At 46.9% G+C, this 21,640-nt stretch overlaps 1 protein-coding gene across 1 annotated transcript in view; it reads right to left on the bottom strand.

Annotated features, from left to right (window-relative positions):
• LOC123760856 (serine-rich adhesin for platelets) overlaps nt 1-21,640 on the bottom strand; it is a 312,965-nt gene that overhangs the window by 38,548 nt on the left and 252,777 nt on the right. The window contains 2 exon segments of the mRNA XM_069329888.1: nt 7,286-7,572; nt 7,575-7,643. Of these exon segments, the coding sequence (XP_069185989.1) occupies nt 7,286-7,572; nt 7,575-7,643 (356 nt within the window).

The following is a 21,640-nucleotide window of genomic DNA, read 5'->3' as shown; positions in this document are numbered from 1 at the left end:
TAGTGACACCCAGAAAAATAGTCAGTGATATTCGAATGAATGTTTTAGCTGCCAAAGAAAACAGATTTGAGATTAAATTCCTATGGATACCATCACATGTTGGCATCTCAAGGCATGACACTGTTGATATGCTTGCTAAGTCAGCTTGCAGAAAACCAGTGGTAGAAATTGATATGGGTGTTTCATTAGCAGTGACAAAGAGAATACTTAAACAAATATCTAATGAAAATCTCACCGACCTAACAAATTCTCAAAGACCTGAAAGTTGTAGCATTAAATATTATGATAGATATCGTGAGGAGACATTCACATATGGGACTAATAGAACAAGAACCCGGCAATGTGATGTTATAGTGGCCAGAATACGCCTGGGATATAGACGTATCTGGCAGCTTTCTCAAAACCCAAATGTCGAGTACACAATGTGTCAACTTTGTGAAAGAGAAAACATGCACTCTCTTGAACATTATATTGTAGAATGTCCATACTGACTGACTTTCGCCCTCCTGGGCTAAGGTATGCTGAACTCTGTAGTTACTATATGAGTACTGGAACACTTGATGATATATTGGACTTGTATCCAAAATTGACCATGTAATGTATCAATCATACAATGTATGTATGTGATGTAACTATAACCTGAGCATGTAAAAAGCACCTTCATCACCTTCAGTGATTAAGTGCTTAATTGCACACTAGTTTCTTTATCAGCTACCTCACCCTGTCAGGGTAAATGAGACAAATGTATGTGAATGCATGTATGTGTGTATATATGTATGTGTGTGTGTGTGTGTGTATGTATATGTATGGGTATAAAGCAAATATGGAAGCTGATCAGAAATACATTTCACCTTTGTGAATGTACATTAATGACACTATGTAAAAGACACATCTAATACTTTATGTAGGGCATACGTAAATCTGTGTATCTATGATTTACGTATGTAGGTTAGCTTAGCATTTTAAAAGCACCGAATCACCTTCTGTGGTTGAGTGTTCAATAAACCCTTGAACTGTATGTTTAACACTTCTCTAACCCTGTCCATGGAGGACAGAAGAAAATGTATATATGCTGGTTAGCATTGTAAATGTCTGGCCACGTCTGTGGTAGAAAATAATAAAAAAAAAAAAAAAAAAAACCATCCCACACATGACCCGTCTTTTGTGTAGATTCTACACAAAATTATTTAATTTATAAACATATAAATTTATAAAACAATGGGCAGAGTTTCTTTCACCCTATGCCCCTGTTACCTAGCAGTAAAATAGGTACCTGGGTGTTAGTCAGCTGTCACGGGCTGCTTCCTGGGGTGGAGGCCTGGTCGAGGACCGGGCCGCGGGGACACTAAAAGCCCCGAAATCATCTCAAGATAACCTTTGGCCTATTCCCTAGTTACAATCATTACCGCGAGATCTCGGATTGGAACTCGTCATTTTGGCACTTTCATAATTGTTCTATAGAAGTAACTAGTTGTTCACGTTCTGGGTGGTTTACGTGTACCAGAAGAGCGAGGAAGGCCTGGTCGACGACCGGGCCGCGGGGACAGTAAGCCCCGGAAGCACCTCAAGGTAAGGTGGTAGGCTGGGCGTGGTAGTACCACCACCAGCTGTTCAACCACCACCACCACCAGCCCACCTCCACTACAACAACACAATCATCACCATCTGCCTTAGTTGCTTCCTTATCGTAAGGCACCTACTAGGTCCTTTTGTCGAGTCCTTTGAGAGGCACTGACACTAGATAACCACTGGTTATGATGGAGGAACCCTCCGACAGGTGTGTGGGTGATGGAGGAACCCTCCTGCAGGTGGTGGGTGATGGAGGAACCCTCCGGCAGGTGGTGGGTGGTAGAGGAACCCTCCTGCAGGTGGTGGGTGGTAGAGGAACCCTCCTGCAGGTGGTGGGTGATGGAGGAACCCTCCTGCAGGTGGTGGGTGATGAAGGAACCCTCCTGCAGGAGGTGGGTGATGAAGGAACCCTCCTGCAGGTGGTGGGTGATGGAGGAACCCTCCTGCAGGAGGTGGTGATGAAGGAATCCTCCTGCAGGTGGTGGGTGATGGAGGAAACCCTCCTGCAGGTGGTGGGTGATGGAGGAACCCTCCTGCAGGTGGTGGGTGATGGAGGAACCCTCCTGCAGGTGGTGGGTGATGGAGGAACCCTCCGGCAGGTGGTGGGTGATGGAGGAACCCTCCAGCAGGAGGTGGGTGATGGAGGAACCCTCCAGCAGGAGGTGGGTGATGGAGGAACCCTCCGGCAGGAGGTGGGTGATGGAGGAACCCTCCAGCAGGAGGTGGGTGATGGAGGAACCCTCCGGCAGGAGGTGGGTGATGGAGGAACCCTCCAGCAGGTGGTGGGTGATGGAGGAACCCTCCAGCAGGTGGTGGGTGATGGAGGAACCCTCCAGCAGGTGGTGGGTGATGGAGGAACCCTCCAGCAGGTGGTGGGTGATGGAGGAACCCACTAGATGTACACTATAATAATCAAAGGGACGAGAGAGAACTGTGATGACACACACTCGCCACGGTCACCTGATCAATACTGCAGTCCACCCGGCTCCCTCTCTCACACCCCGCCACTCTCACGGGTTACTCTCTCACCCCACCTCTCTCACACCCGCCACTCTCACCCCACCTCTCTCTCACCCCACCACTCTCACCCCACCTCTCACAACCCAGAGCTGTCTCACACCCCGCAACACTGACACGAAAATCATCTAAAGCAGTTATGTACCTTAGAAGGTGTTATGTACCTTAGAAGGTGTTATGTACCTTAGAAGGTGTTATGTACCTTAGAAGGTGCACGCTTGGATAGTTACCCAAATGTGAGCGCACCGAAGACTATTACTGTCGAGTAAACACTTTTCCTTGAAGTAAAAGATTCTTTCTGACTATTCCTAAGGTTTGTTTATATGTCTTACTGCACCTCCTGCTTGTTGTGCAACTTTCAGTAACTGGTGGATCCTAACTCCTAGATTCTTCGTCACTCTGCTGCATATTAGCAGTGTTAATGATAGCTGGGATGTGCAGTGCAGACTTTGCCCTACATGCAAGCTCTTGCGTTTTCGGTATTGAAAAGCATTTTAAAATCTTCTAACCATTTGTAAGGTCTCAATATCAGTTTTGCTTCTTACTTTACCATAAATCTTGCTATTATCTTCAAATTTGATGATGTGGTTTGTAATACAATCTACATCACTGTTGTAGGAACTAAGATGACTGGCTAAAGATGGAACCTTGCAGTACTCTATTCACTACATTTTTTTCCAGTCAGATTAATTTCCACTTAGGATGACTCTTTGCTTGCTTTATTTTAACAAAGTACTGATAGTAACATGACCAAAAATACGTACCCTAAGTCAGGGTCATCTTAACAGCATTGTAAGCCCCAGAGAAAGCTGCACTGGGGCCCCCAACCCAGATAATGAGCCCTGCCTGCCCACTAAAGTACAGGATTGCCCTCAGATAGCCATGCACAAATTATGTAATAAATATAGTTTAAAAAGGAATTAACTCCAAGGCATTTTACAGTTGGAGGTCAAATAATTATCCATTCTGCCAAATCTGTCCAACCACTTGAGCTGGACGGTAGAGCGATAGATAGTCTTGCTTCATGCAGGTCAACATTCAATTCTCGACCGTCCAAGTGTTTGGCATCATTCCTTTCCCCCGTCCCATCCCAAATCATTGGCCTGGTCCCTTTCAAGTACTATATAGTCATAATGGCTTGGCACTTTCTCCTGACACAACATGCACTTCGTGATTCAGATGGACACCATGACCTGTTGCCATGATGATAGCCATAGGTAACCCATACTATAAATTCCCCTCCCTTCTGCCAAAATCCCTTTCATGAACATATGGGGGCCCCTAGAATGTGTGGGGCTCTTGGTAACCTATCAGTGTGCCCATACATTAAGACGACACTGCCTGAAGTACTAACAGTTACATGACTAAGGGGCTCAAGTAAGTAATTATCAAAAGGCGGCACCAAACTGGGAAGGCTGTGTAGCACCATCAAATGTGCGGAATAATCAGAGGGCGCTAAATATCACAAAGGATGCCAATATGAGAACGAAAACGCATAAGGCGAATGATATCAAAAGTATCCGAGTCACCAAGGTCACTATTGAGAGACAGGCGACGGCGAGGGGCGGTCGGAAAGCAAGTAAGGGCTCAAGCATATGTACTTAATGTACTGATAGTAACACAAGTAGTATACACAACCACTCGACTTGTATTTTCGTCCAGTGTATCAATTTGTATTCGGCACAGAAGACTTTGGCGCATATTAACAGTTACACATTTACTCTAAGAGGAAACAGATTGGGCATTAAAACACAGAGAGCAGAAATGTTGACTATATTGATGTAAGAATTAGGAAACTACAAAATCTATATACACTAGTTACCATACTATCTTACAACAGTTACATATATGAAATGCATGTCTCATAAGTTTATACAGTATATATATATACAGTATATATATATATATATATATATATATATATATATATATATATATATATATATATATATATATATATATTTATATTTATTTTATGAGTGTACCTGCGTGGGTTATGACTCGTGGCAGACATGTACGCTACTCACGGGAAGGCAGGACGTGTGTACCTTCTGCAGTTTGGTCCTCCTGCACCTCTCTCTCTCTCTCTACACCCAAGAGTTTCTCTTGTCAAAAGCCACAACAAAGAAGTGACACTTTGCCTAAATATAAAATGAACACAAAAATATATTTGAAGTAAAAAAATGATTTATACAAATATTAATGAAAAATGGAAAGCATATATCTGGATCTATATCATTAGCATATATCTGGATCTATATAATTTCCTGTGTTATTAAGTTGTGCTATATTACCTTATATCATACACGTTCTAACACATACTGTCTACGAAATGGCCATTTAAACTCGTATATAAAACAAAAAATCATTAAAATATAAGATATAACTTTGAACAGTATATGCACACTTTAAAGGAAATTCCCACTCTATTGCACCTGGAGATTCTTCTCAATTAATAAATTGTATTATTGCTTATGTTATAAAAAAATAAACTCTAATCAGACACTTTTGACATTTGTAAACAAATTATATCTGGAAAGATGTTTTGAAAATGAAACCTAAATTTTGGACATACTAAATGCAACACTCCAAAATTACATAGATATGGAAAATTTGCCTACTATATTGCCAATTTTTATGTGTTCAGGGACACTGCACTATGATAGTTTGGCATTCATTTTGTAAACTGAAGAGGAAATAATTAAAACTTTCAAATTATGCAAACTACCCTTAAACATAACCATATTGCATTTGACTGCAGCCGATGCATCGCTGAACATAATAATAATAAGAGGTAGAACACACTTGGGCCTCGACTCCAACTTTCACCTTGTCACTTTGGAGTAATGCTTCAAACCTTCTTTATAAACATACAGCATAACTATCACTCCAGAACATGGGGGTCTTCTTGTCACATACAACACACACTTCTTACAATATCAATACACTATATTTATCTTTACTCAATCAATTTTTGTCCAAAAAAAATTTTGTGTATTAAAAATAAGAAGTTACACTTTGCATATGTAACGTCGGAAAGGATTGCACCAGTGTCTTCCTCAACCTAAGAGCAGTTCAAAAGTTGAGGTCACTTAAGAGAACACAGTCCTATATCCCATGCAGTAGTTTACATTTATCATCAGAGGATTAAATGATCAAATAAGGTATTTTAATGCATTTAACACTTAAGTCAATTATTGCATAAATGCATCCATGTAAGACACAGATGTGCATCTTCCTAAACCCTATACAGGTGCCCTACTCCATAGTGACTAGCAAATGCTCTAGCTCTTGAGATACACAAGTGTAAACACTTTTAACACCATCTCGCCTAGTTCTCTCACATACTATTATATCTTATTTAAAATATAATCAGAGAAGCCACTTTTATCTATCTTCGTTGCTTTCAGCAAATCTTCCACTTTGAGCCCAGGGAAGTTTAAGCATATTAGTATGAGAAGACAGTGGAAGACAACAGCTTCAATTGTTACATATAAACACAACATTTATATGCTTTAAATGTTAATGCATGTTACCGTACATGGAAATATTGTCATGGTCACAAAGGAATCCGGAATGTGCTTATCCATGGACGTTTGAATACAATAAAAATAAATTAAAGAAATAAATAGCCCCATACTTAAAGTAACACAATTTTAAAATAGCCAACATGCACAGTGCAAACATAATAATAATAAAATCTGAGTTCCTTAAAACATCCCATGAAGCACCATATCTGGCAGAGAACATTGGCATCACATACTCAAGTCTTCATCATAAGCTATTAATCTAGCTAGCACTCTTTATAAAAAACTTCGTCACCACTATCAATTGGCGAGAAGTTTTCAGCACAGGAGTCACTGAGAGAAAGTCTTCCTCCACAACGCTCGGAGCCTTCACTTGACCCACTGTCACACAAAGACTTGCCAGTAAATGAATCCAATGGGTCTGCTGCTTTCTTTAATCTGGCTAATCTAGGACTCTTAATGCCACTTTTGTTAGGCTGCTGTTGAAGATTTTGTTGCTGTGTCGCTTGCTGAAGTGATGGGCGTGTACGAGGAGGAGGCTTGACTACTCGACTTGAGAAGCCTTTAGGTGGTAATGAGTTTTCACACTGAGGGTTAAATGTTTTCATGGATTCATAGCAAGAATCTTTAGGGGAAGCATCTCCTTTCTGTGATTTAGGAGACTCGGTTGATGATTTTTTGGAAGACATAAGAGATGTTTGGATACGTGGGATACGCGTTGAGGAGCCTGCTTTTGTGTTACTGCTGCCTGGTCTCTCAACACAACTGTGCAAGCCACTGGGAGATTTATTAGCAATACTTTTATTGTCAATTATATTAAGCTGAGGAGACGGCGTTCTACTGGATGGTGAGTTCTCTTGTCTAACACTAAACTTTGAAGCTCCACTGATGTCACTCACTCTAATTTTAGAAGGGGTCCATGCCCGAGGTTTGTTTGTACTGACTGGGGAACTGGACTTACGATAATTGGCTCTGGTACTGCTTGTATTGGAAGCACTTCTAGCTGGGATGGTAGGCATAGTGGCAGGTTGTTTGATTCCTGAGATACGATTCACTTTATTGAGCTGCAGTATAGCATTCTTGACACTACCAATACTCCGAGTATCCACACCCTCTTGTTCACTGGCATCACTCCAGCCACTGTGATTGCATCCACTAATATCACTTTTCACAGTTCTCCTTTTCTCTTCAAAGGTACTTATGTTTTTTCTAAATAAATTACTTTCTACTTTAGGTAAAACAGCACCAGCACTCCTACTCGTGTCAAGCAATGACGAGATATTCGTGTGTGGCGGCAAGTTGCTTTCACTGTCAATTATCATCTTATTTGCTCTGCCAGAAGCAGCACCTAGGTCCTGGGAGCCCAAGTCTGAATGAGAGGTGGAAAAATCACCAAGGAATTCAAATTCTTGCAGAGCTGCCTTCTCTTGCTCTCCATATCTTACGAACAAGTCTTTCGACCAATGACAGTGGGACGAGGGGCTCCACTTCCAATAATTATTCGGCCACCACCACCACTACGTTGTGATGCTGAGGAAAGATAAAATTTTAAAGCTTAATAATTGGTCTCTAAATATTTTGATCAAATGTGTGTCATTATTCAAACAAACCATTGGTTAGGCTGATTGCTATAATACAAACACAAAAACCAGCATTGAATGTAATAAAATGCCATTTTCTGGGTAAGCCCTGGAAGCTCCCTAGAATTATCGAACTGAGATAAGATGTATTAGTATGGGGCATCAGTCAATTGGAGTTCAGCCTATCGGGGACCATGAGCCAGAACCTGGCCCGCTCAGAGAGGACCAGGGAGCAATGGCCTTCAGAAACCCCCCATGTGTTGGGAGCATTCTGTCTGCCATCGATTGGGGTTAGGTACCCAGAAAGGTAAGCATAACAAAACAGACCCCACTTGGTAAGAAATAACCGAAGATCGAACAGAGAGGCAGAACGCCCCCAAATTCTAAAGAAACAAGCAAACAAAATACACAGCTGCTGCGCCACGCAGCTGTTCGGCAGCAAAGAAGGGGGTCAGCTGGTAGGGGCCAGAAGCCTTGGCAGGAGGAACGGGCTCGAATGCCTCCGTCTCCGACTCGAATGGGACAGTCCCTAAAGCCGCCCAAGCCTCATCGTCGACAAAACCCCGCCCCGACTACAAAACCCTCAGACGTTTGGGAGCCTGGAGCAGGGAGAAGGGCACACAATGCCAACCAGGAAAGGACTAGGGGATGCAGACTGAACCAAAGTCGAAGTGACTGACACCCTCAAGTCTGATTCCCTATAACCAAAACGCCCTGGGGCATCCGAGCGGGCAACCAACCCAACACGTTGCAACAACGTAAACCTGGCATGCAACGCGGATGCCGCCTGTACCTAAACCTCTGTGACAATAGAATGAGTAAACTGGAGCACGAGCAGAGCACAAGTCTCGCAAGACTTCGGTGTCATTGTCAAGGGTATCGTTGACTCAACAGGCAGCATGCCGGAGGCAAAAATGGTGACTGTCACCCTTTGACAAGGGCACAAAACCACCTTCAAACTCACACAAGGCGAGGTGTGAGGACACATCCATTGGTCAACTGAGCCCCGACGAGGGTTTTCAGGGGCCCGTAGGGATGTCATCTACAGGAAGCCCTGGCAAGGTTCTGTACTGCTAGCTGGTTAAACCCACAAGCTAACAAGTGGGGATGAGCTAAGAACCAGACCCCTGTGACTTGTACCAGCACAGGGGCGTAGAGGAGGGCCACCAATATACCCTATGTGGACTAATAGCCAAACAAGGCTATTAGAAAACAAAAAACAAAAGAAAACCCCACAAAAGTTCAATGCCACCAGAAGGAACAGGAACACGGCCGCCGCGTAGGTAAGCAGCGCAGCGCAGCACTTAGCGCCTCAACCAGCAACACCACCACTTCCTACCCAAGGCCAAACAAAGGCCACGAAACCCCAGCTAGCCCAAGGATGAGGTAAATGTCGAGCAGCAAGAAACCTTACAGAAGTGGAATCCCGAAGGCTCTATGGAAGGTAACCCTAGAACTCAAGGATAATACTTACAGGGCACCTAGGGAAGGTAGCCCTAAGCACATGCTACCCAGTACAATGTAGTTACACCTGGCCACTGCACCACAAGTAGCAGAAACCCCCACAAAGGTACAAAGACTGCCAAGAAATTGAGGCCAGAGTTGACGTCCACCCCAAATCGCATCAACCACCAAACTGGAGGTGTGAGTAGCCATCACCGGGGGGGGTGGTCCGGAACTTCCCCCTCCTCCTCCCAGAGAGGGAAGGGCTGCACGGACAAGCGGCGCAGCAGCGGTGTATGACGTTTCTTTAGAATTTGGGGGAGTTGTCCCCTCTGTTAGGTCTTCGGTTGCAATTTCTTACCAAGGGGGTTTGTTTTGTTATGCCTACCTTCTGGGTGCCTAACCCCGGTCGATGGCAGACATGGAATGCTTCTAACCACATGGTGGTTTCCATAGGCCATTGCTCTATGTTCCTCTCTAAGGGGGAGGCCAGATTCCGGCTCATGGTCCCCGGTAGGCTGAGCTTCAACTGACTGATGCCCTAGACTAATATATCACATATCAGTCTGATAGCTCCAGGGAGTCGAAGGGGCCCCACAGAAATAGGGATGAAATTTCAAACTTTTGAGACAATATTGTACACACAGTTGTATTAAGAGTACACTATACTTTTGTCAATAGAAATGCACTGCTTTATTAAGAGATAATACACTAAAATTGACTACTACATAAAGCAAAAACAAAGAAACATTAACAAAAAATATTTTGCAATTGATAAAACTGCAGCAGTGTTATGTAACAGAGAAAGAATCCAAATTGTTACGGATCCCATGCACATTCATGTATAAATAATTAACACAACCAGCTTGTGACAACAGGCAGTGCAAGCTATACAAAAATAAGGACCACCTAAGGCATCATGATGTGGTAATGGCTTTTGTAGTGCTCTTTGAAATATATTATTCAACAATGTAAAGTGTTTATCTAAAGTACAAAAAACCAGCGTTGAACATAATGAAACGCCATTTTCTGGGCGAGTCCCGGAGGCTCCCCGGAGCTATCCATGGCTGATATGGATATCTTAACTATTTTGCATCAGTCGATGTGGGTGGAGTACAGCCTACCAGGAACCACAATCCAGAACCTGGCCCCCTCACAGAGGGACGGGGAGCAATGGCCCATAGAAATGCACATGTGATTTGGAGCATTCTATATCTGCCATCGACTGGGACAGGCACCCAGAAAGGTAAGCGCCACAAAACAAACCCCTATTCTGGTTAACAACGAAAATTGACAAACGGGTGGACAGAACTCCCCAAAAAGGAAAACGAACAAACAAGCATGACATCACATGAGCCGTGCCGCATGTCTGCACAGCTCCCCCTCCCCAGTAGGGGAAAGGGGAAGCCCAGACCCCTGAGCCGGCGATCCACGCCCCAGTTCAGAGGCTGGATATCAAAACCCGCGAAAAAACCGCCGATCGGAGGGCGGGAGGGATGCCGAGGAGCCTCTGGGACTCACCCAGAAAATGGCGTTTCATTACATTCAACACTGGTGTTCTGGGGGAGCCCCTACGGCTCCCCGGAGCTACCTCACCAAAGACTACCAAGAAATCCAAGGGGACTTACCGGGAGGCGGTCGGTGCTCCACTCCTCAACGCGAAGACGAGAAAACGGGCAGCAACCGCCGACCTAAAGCAACACAGGCCCGACTGGGCCCAGGAACGTTTACAAGGTAGCATGCAGCCAGGACCCTGTTCGACCGCAAAACCCCCGTGCCCGAATGTCAGCTCAAGACAATTTCCGAAGACGGCAGCAAGAGCAGCAAACTTACGAATGTCATGGGCACGGGGATAGACCGCAGGCTGGCTGGATTTAATAACCCTGCGGACGACCTGAGAGACCCGAACCCGCGAACAGGGAAGAAGGGAAACTGGGTAAAACCCAAAGCGTCCCCGGACACAGAAGCCGTGCGCGCAGATAACAGCGGAGGGCCACAACCGGACACAACACATGGTGAATCCCGGCCTGACAAACCAAGCATCTACAACCCAAGGACCCCTCCGGAAAGCAGCAGTTCATTCTTCGCCAGAAAAGAGGGAGACGGCTGCAAACGAACAAATCGAAGACCACGACCAAAGGAGCAAAAACCTCTACGCTGGAGAAGAGCATGAAGCTCTGCCACACGACCCCCAGAGGCTAATGCCAACAGAAAAAGAGCCTTAGCAAAACAATCTTGAATCGAAGGGGCCACAACAAACTGAGGTTAGGAAAGATAGAAGAGTACTCTGTCCAAGAACCAGGACGGCTCAGGCGGCGCATGAGCAGGCCGGAGGTGTGAAACAACGCCCGAGACAGCTTGCGAAACGGCGCAGAAGTAACATCAATACTGAAAGCAAGCTGCACGGCTCCGCCAGTGTCGCACGATATGAGGCGACAGTATTAGGCATCAGATGACGGTCCTGAAACAACCAAGAGAGAAAGGACAACACCACCCGAACCGAAAGCAAGGAACAACGACGAAGGGTCAAAAAGAACCGGAAGGACTTCCAGGAAACTTCATACTGCCGCCAAAGAGGAAACTCGCAGGTGAGAAACCAACAAGGAAGCAACCTGCTCACCATAAAGATGGTGATAAACACGAGTCAAAAACACCAAACGCGAAGACTCGCGGGAAAAGAGCGAACCAGTCACATACCGGACTGGCCCGATCTCCTGAAAGAGGCGGACCCGCGGAAAAAAACCTCCGGGTTTGGGACACCGGGCAAGCAGCGCCTGAAACCCGCTGGGCCGGCCACCATGGGGCCAAGAGGACCACTCGACCCTGGTAAGTCTCCAAGCGAGCCAAGACCTGGAGCAGCAGCTGAACCAAAAGGGAAAAGAGGTACAGGAACCCCCCACCTCAACCAGTCCTGCCGAAAAGCGTCGATCCCGAAGGCCTCACAGTAGGGGAAGGGTGCCACGTAAACCGTAAGACGCCTCGACCACGCCAGCGTGAAGAGGTCCACCTCCGGGCACCTGAATGTCCAGCAGAGCCAACTGAAGGAGTCGGCGTCGACCGTCCATTCTGTGAACAGGGGAATGAACCTGGACAGGTTGTCCGCCCCCCCATTGGACACCCCCGGACGTGAACCCCGGGAGAGCCAAACCCCGAGAACTCAGCAGACGAGTCACCTGAAGCGACCAACCCCAAAGAGCCAAGGACCGCATCGAACCCCCTCGGTTCAGATAATGAACCACCGGGAAGCAGTCCGAATGGAGCCGGATCGTCGATCCGCAGGCGACTCGAACCCTTCTAAGCGCAAACCACACCGCCGCAAACTCCCGCACCGTGCTGTGGACCCAACGGAAGGACGGACCCCACCGCCCCTGGCCGGCCTGGTGAGCACTGGTCACAAACCCCAGCCTAAAGATGATGCATCCGTGAGCACATCGAGCGAGGGCTCTGGCAGGCACCAAGGCACTGAACCCCGGAAAACCCGAAGAGAAAGCCGGCGACGCAGCAGCCGACCCAAAGCCCCCAGGGGTCGAACCCAGCGATTGTGAGAGAGGCGGAAGGGACGTCCCCGAAGGAACCAGAACAGCCGACGAAGCCAAACCCGACCCGGAAAGGGTTAGACCAACATCACGAAGTTCAGGTTCCCGCACAAACCCTCGAGCAACCGCCGGGTGACCGGGAGGGAGCCCCCCAGAAACAGACACAGGCGAGACCGCAGCCGAAGGAGAGACTCCGGTGGAAGAAGAGACAAGGAAGCGGTCCGAGAGCCCCACACAAGACCCAGCCAGGGGACCGAACCTGGGAGGGCACCAGAAGGGACTTCCGCCAGTTCACCAGGAACCCAAACCCGTGAGCTGGGAAAGCACCAAATCCCTGGCCAGCAGACACACGGACCCACTGGGAGCCCAAACCAGCCGTTGTTGAGGTAAGCCAACACCGAACACCTAAGAGGCGCAGATGGGCCACCACGACCCGGGTAAGGCGTGCGAATACGCGAGGTGCCAGGTTCAACCCGAAGGGGAGACAACGAAAACGGTAACTCTGGCGCCCCACAACAAAACCGAGCCAGTCCCGGAACCCCACATGAATAGGTACATGCCAATACGCGTCCTTGAGGTCCAGGGACACCATCCAAGCGCCCGGCTCCAACAGAAGCCGGACCTGGAACAGAGTGGTCATCCGAAATGAGGGGCCAAGAAACCCAAGGGTTCAGATGGGACAAGTCCAGAATGAACTGCAGGTCCGCACAGTCCCGTTTCGGAACTGGAAACAGGTGGGAAACCCACCTGAGGGACGGAGTTGTTTCGACCACGCCCAAGCGTATCCACTCCCAAGATGACCCGACAGAGCGCAGGAGAGGAAGCCTGCCCCATCAGCCTCGAACCCCCGTAGGGGAGGAGCCACCAACGCCACCGCAGGCCGCGAGAAACGATCCAAAAAAAAACACAAATCGTGAGACCAGGCATGAGCGAACAGAGACAGCGTACTCCCCATCGCCCCGTCAATGGGGCGAACCGCAAAAGGGCTGCTGCCCTTTGATTTATTTTTTAATCTGATTTTCAAATCAGATTAAAAAATATAAAATACCACCAATTGTTCAATTGGTGTTATTATGGCTATCAGAATAGCAAATGATCTCCATTTTCATCAAATTAGAATATAGGTTTTCAGTATACAGTAGTTTACTGTAAAAAAAAAAATCGTTAATATGGCATTTGAAATATGCGGCAAATTTAGAATAAAAAATTGTAACACGAAGCGTTTAGGGTTTATAAAAAAATCATTTGATAAGGATTGTAGAACAGACAGCTGTGCACTCTATATGTAAAAATGGTGAGACTCTGTCAGAAACTGGATTTTTTATCTGAAGTTGAACTTCTAGTTATAGATATAATTGAAGTTGAAAATATCTCAAAATATCCACACACATAATTCATAGAAACAAGTGACTGAATATGGTACATTGCTTATAATGCTACAATTTGTGCATCTATATTACATGTACAACCCGTTCTCGCAAATTTAATAAGTCAATATTGACTTATTAAATATGTGCATAGGTGACATACTTAACATAATAGATACCCTTAAAAAGATTCATAGAAAACCACGACCTTACCTAACCTTGTTAGTATCTTAAGATAAGCATCTTATTGCTTCGTAATTACAATTATTACCTAACCTATAATAGGTATAGGTTAAGTAATAATTGTAATTACAAAGCAATAAGATGCTTATCTTAAGATACTAACAAGGTTAGGTAAGGTTGGTGTTTTCTATGAATCTTTTTAAGGTTATCTATTATGTTTAGCATATCACCTATGCACGTAGTTAATAAGTCAATATTGACTTTACGAATTTGCGAGAACGGGTTGTACATGTAAATCTCTTCCTGGCACAGCTCGAAGAGTGTGTCTTGAAACTCACTCTTAGTCCTAGACATTTCCCACATCTTGTTTCAGTGGCAATAGGAAGGCATGGGAATATGCTACACTTAATAGTAAACAATTTGTTATTTGTAATAGCAAACCATTCTCTTATTCTCACCTTACTCTCCCTCTTCCTCTCTCTTTCTACTCTCTCCCTTCTCTCTCTCTCTTCTCTCTTCTCTCTCTCTCTCTCTCTCTCTCTACTCTCTCTCTCTCCTACTCTCTCTCTCTCTCCTCCTCTCTCTCTCTCTCTCTCTCTCTCTCTCTCTCTCTCTCTCTCTCTCTCTATCTCTCTCTCTCTCCCTACTCTCCTCTCTCTCCTACTCTTCTCTCTCTCTCCCTACTCTCTCTCTCTCTCTCTCCTCTTCTCTCTCTCTCTCCCTCTCTCTCTCTCTCTCTCTCTCTCTCTCTTCTCTCTCTCCTCTCTCTCTCTCTCCTCTCTCTCTCCCTACTTCTCTCTCTCTCTCTCTCTCTCTCTCCCTACTCTCTCTCTCTCTCTCTCTCCCCCTCCTCTATCTCTCTCTCCTCTCTCTCTCTCTCTCTCTCCCTACTCTCTCTCTCTCTCTCCTCTCCTCTCTCTCTCTCTCTCTTCTCTCCCTACTCTCTCTTCCTCCTCTCTCTCTCTCTCTCTCTCTCTCTCTCTCTCTCTCTCTCTCTCCTCTCTCTCTCTCTCTCTCTCCCTACTCTCTCTCTCTCTCTCTCTCTCCTCTCTCCTCTCTCTCCCTACTCTCTCTCTCTCTCTCTCTCTCTCTCTCTCTCTCTCTCTCCTCCTCTCTCTCTCTCTCCCTCCCTACTCTCTCTTCCTACTCTCTCTCTCTCTCTCCTCTCTCTCTCTCTCTTCTCTCTCTCTCTCTCTCTCTCTCTCTCTCCTCTCCTCTCTTCTCTCTCTCCCTACTCCTCTTCTCTTCTCTCCCTACTCTCTCTCTCTCTCTCTCTCTCCTACTCTCTCTCTCTCTCTCCTCTCTCTCTCTCTCTCTCTCTCCTCTCTCTCTCTCCTCTCTCCCTCTCTCTCTCCCTACTCTCTCTCTCCCTACTCTCTCTCTCTCTCTCCCTACTACTTCTCTCTCTCTCTCCCTACTCTCTCTCTCTCTTCTCTCCTCCTCTCTCTCTCTCTCCTCTCTCTCTCCCTACTCTCTCTTCTCCCCTACTCTCTCTCTCTCTCTCTCTCTCTACTCTCTCTCTCTCTCCTCCCTACTCTCTCTCTCTCTCTCTCTCTCTCCCTACTCTCTCTCTCTCTCTCTCTCTCTCTCTCCTACTTTATTTCTCTCTCTCTCTCTCTCCCTACTTTTTCTCTCCCTCTCTCAACTCTCTCTTTCTCTCCCTCTCTCTCTCTCTCTCTCTTCTCTCTCTCTCTCTCTCTCTCTCTCTCTCTCTCTCTCTCCTCTCTCTCTCCCTCTCTCTCTCTCCCTAATTTATTTCTCTCTCTCTCTCTCTCCCTACTCCCTCTCCCTCTCTCCCTACTCTCTCTCCCTACTCTCTCTCCCTACTCTCTCTCTCTCTCCCTACTCTCTCTCTCTCTCTCTCTCTCTCTCTCTCTCTCTCTCTCTCTACTCTCTCCCTCTCTCCCCACTATCCCAAGTAAGTAATTATAAAAAAGAAGGCACCAAACCGGGAAGGTTATGTAGCACCTTGGCTACCTTGAGGCTACCTTGAGGTGCTTCCGGGGCTTAGTGTCCCCGCGGCCCGGTCGTCGACCAATCCTCCTGGTTGCTGGACTGATCAACCAGGCTGTTAGACGCGGCTGCTCGCAGCCTGACGTATGAGTCACAGCCTGGTTGATCAGGTATCCTTTGGAGGTGCTTATCCAGTTCTCTCTTGAACACTGTGAGGGGTTTGCCAGTTATGCCCCTTATGTGTAGTGGAAGCGTGTTGAACAGTCTCGGGCCTCTGATGTTGATAGAGTTCTCTCTCAGAGTACCTGTTGCACCTCTGCTTTTCAACGGGGGTATTCTGCACATCCTGCCATGTCTTCTGGTCTCATGTGGTGTTATTTCTGTGTGCAGGTTTGGGACCAGCCCCTCAATTATTTTCCACGTGTAAATTATTATGTATCTCTCCCGCCTGCGCTCAAGGGAGTACAGATTTAGGCTCTTTAGTCGGTCCCAGTAATTTAGATGTTTTACTGAGTGGATTCTAGCAGTAAAGGATCTCTGCACGCTCTCTAGGTCAGCAATTTCTCCAGCTTTGAAAGGGGCTGTCATTGTGCAGCAGTACTCCACTCTAGATAGCACAAGCGTTTTGAAAAGTATCATCATTATAGCATCTCTAGTGTGAAAAGTTCTTGTTATCCAACCTGTCATTTTTCTTGCAGTTGTGACGGCTACTTTATTGTGTTCTTTAAAGGTAAGGTCTTCCGACATGAGTACACCCAGGTCCTTTACATTGCCTTTTCGTTCTATGTTATGATTTGCCTGCGTTTTGTACGTGGTTCCTGTTTTTATGTTTTCAATTTTTCCATAGCGCATGAGCTGAAACTTATCCTCGTTGAATACCATATTATTTTCTGTAGCCCATAGAAAGACCTGATCTACATCTGATTGGAGGTTTGCCGTGTCCTCTATGTTGCCAACTCTCATGAAAATCCTAGTGTCATCTGCAAAGGATGATACAGTGCTATAGGTTGTGTTCTGGTCTATGTCCGATATGAGGATGAGAAAAAGTACTGGAGCAAGCACAGTACCCTGGGGGACTGAGCTCTTCACGGTTGATGGGCTGGATTTTATTTTGTTGACTATTACACATTGGGTTCTGTCAGTCAGGAAATTGTAGATCCATCTGCCTATTTTCCCGGTAATTCCTTTTGAACGCATTTTATGTGCAATAACACCATGGTCACATTTATCAAAAGCTTTTGCGAAATCTGTGTAAATTACATCAGCGTTTTGTTTGTCTTCCATAGCATCTAATGCCATATCATAGTGGTCCAGCAACTGCGACAGGCAAGAGCGCCCTGTTCTGAAACCATGTTGTCCGGGGTTATGGAGATGCTGTGATTCCATGTATTTTGTGATCTTACTTCTTAGCACTCTCTCAAAAATTTTTATGATGTGCGATGTTAGTGCTATCGGTCTGTAATTTTTTGCCTCTGCCTTATTTCCTCCTTTATGGAGTGGTGCTATCTCTGCTGTTTTTAGTATGTCAGGGATAACGCCAGTATCTAGGCTTTGTCTCCACAGAATGTGAAGGGCCTGCGATAGTGGTTTTTTACAGTTCTTGATGAATATGGAGTTCCAAGAATCCGGGCCTGGTGCAGAGTGCATAGGCATACTGTTTATGGCTTCTTCAAAATCTAGTGGGGATAGGGCGACGTCTGATATGTGATTTGATGTTGGTATCATATCCATGAAAAATTCATTTGGGTTATCAATCTTTAGTGCATTTAATGGCTCACTGAAAACAGAGTCGTACTGCTTCCTCAGTAACTCGCTCATTTCTTTGCTGTCATCTGTGAAAGTTCCATCTCCCTTTCGCAGGGGCCCGATACTAGATGTGGTTTTTGATCTTGATTTTGCATAGGAGAAAAAATATTTCGGATTTCTCTCTATTTCACTGATGGCCTTTTGCTCTCTTTGCCTCTCCTGGGTTTTGTATGATTCTTGTAGCTTGAGTTCAATTGTTTCTATTTCTCTACCTAACCTTCTTCGCCGTTCTTGAGGTAGGGTGCGACTCTCAAGTTGTTCCGCGATTCGTTTTCTTCGCCTATATAAGGAACGACGTTCCCGTTCCAATCTGCATCTCTTTCTCTTTTTTCTTAGGGGTATGCGGTTTGAACATATTTCTAGTGCTACTGAGCTTATTTTTTCCAGGCACCGGTTCAGGTTTGCATTTCCTAGCTGTTCTTTCCAGTTTATTTCTGTGAAGTCCTGGTTTATTTGCTCCCAGTTTATCCGTTTATTATTGAAGTTGAATTTGCTGAAATCTCCTCCACCGGGAATCTGGACTGGTTTTGGAGGTCCATTCCCCATGGTTGTCAGTACCTCAATTAAGTTGTGATCTGAGTAACAGGTATTTGTAATCATTATGCTCCCGATCAACTCATCATTATTAGTGAAAATGAGGTCCAGCGTGTTCTCCTTCCTAGTTGGTTCTACTATTTGCTGGTTTAAGGCAAACCTATCGCACATCCGTAGCAGGTCATTTGCATGTGCCTGCTCATTTAGGCTACTTCCTGGTATTCTTTCTGATATTACTGTATTAGCCAGGTGCTTCCATTTCAGGTGCCGTAGGTTGAAGTCCCCAAGCAGGATGATGTTCGGAGCTGGATTTGTGAGGTTTTCCAAGCAGTGCTCTATTTTCATTAGTTGGTCTTTAAACTGCTGAGGGTTTGCCTCCGGTGACTTATATACAAGGACAACAACTACATTTAGGATCTCTATTTTGACTATCAGCACTTCCACCATATCATTTGAGGTGTTTAGCAGCTCAGTACAGATGAGTGTGTCTTTGATGTAGAGGCTGACCCACCCTGAAGCCGGTGTTTCCTATCACATCTGAAGAGATTGTATTCTGGGATCCATATTTCACCATCAAGGTAGTCCTTTGTGTGAGTTTCCGTTAGGGCTGCAAACACTGCATTTGCCTCATGAAGGAGACCATCTATAAAATGAACTTTGTTGGATTTGCGTGTTTTTATACCCTGGATGTTGGCAAATATAAATGATGTTATCGTGTTAGTGGAAGTGCTGGATGCTTTAATTGGTGTTAATATCTGAGGCTCTGGTAAGGAGGCCACTGTGTTTGCGTCCTCTCTAGCATTTGACCGAGTTGGTGGTAGAGTCTGGTCATTTTTAGCCATTCTTCTCCTCCTCCTCTTGCTAAAAAATTATCCCGGTTGATGGAGTAGTGGCTGTTTTCATAGTGGTAGTCTGTCGGTTTTATTCGCCTGGTACCTCTTATATGAAAAGCTGGGCATTCAGCATTGAAGCACTCTTTCCTGTCCAAAGAGTTCTTGCAAATTTCTGGGTGAAAGAATTCACAGCTTTTGGTACATTTACCTGTATTGAGGAGGTTTCTGCACTTTCTAGGGTGATTGTGTGTACATGTTCCATTTATTCTTCCCGATTCCCCATGCTTACAGGTAGCCCATCTGTAATACCAACAGATTTTGGGGCCTTGTTTTGTTTGTTTCCCTCTGCCAGGGACCGCACTCTGCTGCGGCGCCCCCGACACTGTGCTCTGCTCCGGTGCCTGTGACACCGCGCACTGCTCAGGGGTCCCCGACTCCGTGCCCTGCTCAGGCATCCCCGACTCCGCGCCCTGCTCAGGCATCCCCGACTCCGCGCCCTGCTCAGGCATCCCCGACTCCGCGCCCTGCTCAGGCATCCCCGACTCCGCGCCCTGCTCAGGCATCCCCGACTCCGCGCCCTGCTCAGGCATCCCCGACTCCGCGCCCTGCTCAGGCATCCCCGACTCCGCGCCCTGCTCAGGCATCCCCGACTCCGCGCCCTGCTCAGGCATCCCCGACTCCGCGCCCTGCTCAGGCATCCCCGACTCCGCGCCCTGCTCAGGCATCCCCGACTCCGCGCCCTGCTCAGGCATCCCCGACTCCGTGCCCTGCTCAGGCATCCCCGACTCCGTGCCCTGCTCAGGCATCCCCGACTCCGTGCCCTGCTCAGGCATCCCCGACTCCGTGCCCTGCTCAGGCATCCCCGACTCCGTGCCCTGCTCAGGCATCCCCGACTCCGTGCCCTGCTCAGGCATCCCCGACTCCGTGCCCTGCTCAGGCATCCCCGACTCCGTGCCCTGATCAGGCATCCCCGACTCCGTGCCCTGCTCAGGCATCCCCGACTCCGTGCCCTGCTCAGGCATCCCCGACTCCGTGCCCTGCTCAGGCATCCCCGACTCCGTGCCCTGCTCAGGCATCCCCGACTCCGTGCCCTGCTCAGGCATCCCCGACTCCGTGCCCTGCTCAGGCATCCCCGACTCCGTGCCCTGCTCAGGCATCCCCGACTCCGTGCCCTGCTCAGGCATCCCCGACTCCGTGCCCTGCTCAGGCATCCCCGACTCCGTGCCATGCTCAGGCATCCCCGACTCCGTGCCCTGCTCAGGCATCCCCGACTCCGTGCCCTGCTCAGGCATCCCCGACTCCGTGCCCTGCTCAGGCATCCCCGACTCCGCGCCCTGCTCAGGCGCCGCTGCCACAGAGCTCTGTGCTACAGCTGGTTGTACCTTGGTGTCATGTACACCATCAAATTTGGTGTCATGTAGCACCATCAAATTTGCGGGATAATTAGAGGGTGCTAAATATCACCAAGGACGCCAATACGAGAACAGAAACACATAAGGCAAACGATATAAAAAAACATCCGAGTCACCAAGAATACTATCGAGAGACAAGTGACCGCGGGGGACGGTCGGAAAACAAGACACACGCTCGTCCCGGAAGTCAGGACATTCAACAAGGATATGCACAACCGTAAGAGGGACAACGCAATTAGGACAATAAGGAGCAGGGCGGTGCTCCATCAAGTGACCATGGGTTAAGCGAGTATGGCCAATACACAACCTCGCCAGAGCCGTTTCCCATCGCCGGTTACGGTGGAAGGAAGACGGCCACGAGGATACACAACCTTTAAGAGAACGTAGTTTGTTACCAGTAACAGTCGACCAACAAGCCTGCCAATGGGTAAGGATGGAGGAATGGATAACCGGGTAAAAGTCGGAATAAGGAATACCTTTACGAGAGATAGGACAAGAGCGGACAGCTCCCTGACGGCAGCATCCGCAAGCTCATTTAAAGAGACACCAATATGGCTGGGAACCCAACAAAACTCAACCGACTTAAATTTACTGTGAACAAGAAGCAACCAATGCTGGATCTCGACAACTAGTGGATGAAATGGATTAAAGGACCCGAGAGCCATGAGGGCACTATGAGAGTCAACAACAACTACAAAGGAAGATTGACAATGAGAGAGCAGGAGATGAAGAGCATAGAGAATAGCATAAAGCTCCGCTGTAAAGATGCTAGTCTCCGGAGGTAAGCGACACATATAAGTGTGATCAGGAAAAACAACAGAGTAGCCAACATCGTCTGCAGACTTAGACCCATCAGTGAAGACGGAAACTGAGTGCGAGT

This window comes from Procambarus clarkii, chromosome 3, assembly GCF_040958095.1.
Source record: "Procambarus clarkii isolate CNS0578487 chromosome 3, FALCON_Pclarkii_2.0, whole genome shotgun sequence".
Classification (NCBI taxonomy): Eukaryota; Metazoa; Arthropoda; class Malacostraca; order Decapoda; family Cambaridae; genus Procambarus; species Procambarus clarkii.
This window is presented reverse-complemented; position numbering and strand designations above follow the sequence as displayed.